This window comes from Chrysemys picta, chromosome 12 (genome assembly GCF_011386835.1).
Source record: "Chrysemys picta bellii isolate R12L10 chromosome 12, ASM1138683v2, whole genome shotgun sequence".
Taxonomy (NCBI): domain Eukaryota; kingdom Metazoa; phylum Chordata; order Testudines; family Emydidae; genus Chrysemys; species Chrysemys picta.
The window spans coordinates 21,105,364-21,107,483 of NC_088802.1; the positions used below are offsets into that span (position 1 = coordinate 21,105,364).

At 42.6% G+C, this 2,120-nt stretch overlaps 1 protein-coding gene across 1 annotated transcript; it reads left to right on the forward strand.

Moving 5' to 3' along the window:
• The first annotated feature begins 204 nt into the window (after nucleotides 1-204).
• On the forward strand, nucleotides 205-1,203 carry LOC101950955 (olfactory receptor 6M1-like). Its single transcript, XM_005313605.3, has one exon. The coding sequence runs from the start codon at nucleotides 205-207 to the stop codon at nucleotides 1,201-1,203; it is 999 nt and encodes a 332-aa protein (XP_005313662.3).
• The last annotated feature ends 917 nt before the right edge of the window (nucleotides 1,204-2,120 follow it).

Sequence of the window (2,120 nt, forward strand, 5' to 3'; positions counted from 1 at the left end):
CAGTTTTTTCCAGAAAATCTATATTTTTGAAAATTTCAAGATTTTGTCAACTTTTTAAAGTGTCATAAATTTTTTATGAGCTCTGTAACTGGCTGGAAAAAAACCCTAGAAATGTATTTCGGTTTTGGTGGGTTATTTAGTTTGTTTGTATTCTCATTATTCTTTTATTTTATGTTATTGAAATTAATTTGTCAAAAACTTGATATGCAGGCTTTTTCAACTTCCTCTATTCTGCAGGCGAAAGCTGAAATAAGAACGAACAATCAGAGCAATGTGGTGATGGAGTTTGTGCTTCTGGGCTTCTCACTGTTACAGCCCATGCAGCTCTTGGTTTTCATGCTGCTACTGGCCATCTTTGCCTTGACTCTAATGGGGAACATGGCCATCATCACCATTGTGTATGTGGATCTCCGCCTCCACACCCCCATGTACTTCTTCCTCTGCAACCTCTCCCTCTTGGAGATACTCTTTGTCCTCTCCATCACTCCAAAGATGCTGGAGAACCTGCTCTCCCAGGCCAAAGCCATCTCCTTCTGGGGCTGCATCATCCAGTGTTACTTCTACTTCTTCCTGGGCACTACGGATTTCATCCTCATCGCTGTCATGTCCTTTGACCGCTACGTGGCCATCTGCCACCCGCTCCACTACCCTGTCATCATGAGTGGGCATGTCTGTGTCTTCCTGGTCACGGGTTGTTGGTTGGGTGGGTTTCTCTCCACCCTCTGCCCACTTGTTTTGCTGTGCCAGCTTCCTTTCTGTGGCCCCAATTTGATAAACCATTTCTTCTGCGACTATGCCCCACTAGTGAGGCTATCCTGTGTTAACACACACTTCCTCCTCATGATCGAGTATGTCCTCTCCTCTGTGGTTCTGCTCACATCCTTGACTTTTACTACAGTGTCCTACCTTTACATCATCGCCACAGTCTTGCACATCCCCTCAGCAACAGGCAGGCGAAAAGCCTTTTCCACCTGCACCTCCCATATCACGGTAGCCTCTATCTTCTACGGCAGTTCCATCTTCATGTATGCCAGGCCCAGCCAGGGCCGCTCCCTAGACCTCCAGAAGGTGGTGGCTGTGTTCATGGTCATAGTGAGCCCTTTACTGAATCCTTTCATTTACACCTTAAGGAACGAGAAGGTCAAAGAGGCCCTGAAGGAATACTTGACTATAAAGAGCTCTGTTCTGCAACCAGAACCTTGATACACATACATCTTCATCTCAATAATGAATTGCTGCTTTTATCCCACTAAGTGTCCATCTGCATGTTTAGGTGCCTAAATACCATTAAAAATCTGGCCCAACTCTTTTAGTCTCCATTGAAAATCCCAAATACTCAGTGTCTCAGTATTAATAGTCAGAATGAGCTCTTTATCATAGATTCATAGATTCCAAGGCCTAAAAGGACCATTGTAATAATCTTGTATGACCTCCTGTATAACACAGGTCATAGAACATCCCCACAGTAATTCCTAAACTAGATCTTTTGGAAAAACATTCAATCTTGATTAAAAATGGTCAGTGATGGAGAATCCACCACGACCCTTGGTAAATTCTTCCAATGATTAATTACTCTCCCAGTTAAGAATTTATATCTTATTTCCAGTCTGAATTTGTCTAGCTTCAACTTCCAGGCATTTGATCATGTTATACCTTCCTCCCCGAGACTGAAGAGCCCATTATTAAATATTTGTTTCCCATGTAGATACTTATAGACTGTGATCAAGTCACCCCTTAACCTTCTTTTTGTTAAACTAAATAGATTTAACTCCTTTAGTCTATCACTATAAGGCTTTTTTTCTAGTCATTTTTAATCATTCTTGTGACTCTTCTCTGAATCCTCTCCAACTTAGCAGCATCTATCTTGAATTCTGGGCACCAGAACTGGACACAGTATTCCAACTGCAGTCGCAGCAGCACCAAATACAGAGGTAAAATAGCCTCTCTTCTCCTACTTGAGATTCTCCTGTCTATGCATCCCAGGATCACATTAGTTCTTTTGGCCACAGCGTCACACTAGGAATTCATGTTCAGCTGATTATCCACCGTTATCCATTATTCATGTGGGTAAGGGTATCCCACATCCGCCTGATATGATTCTAACACCTTCCTCTGAAGCA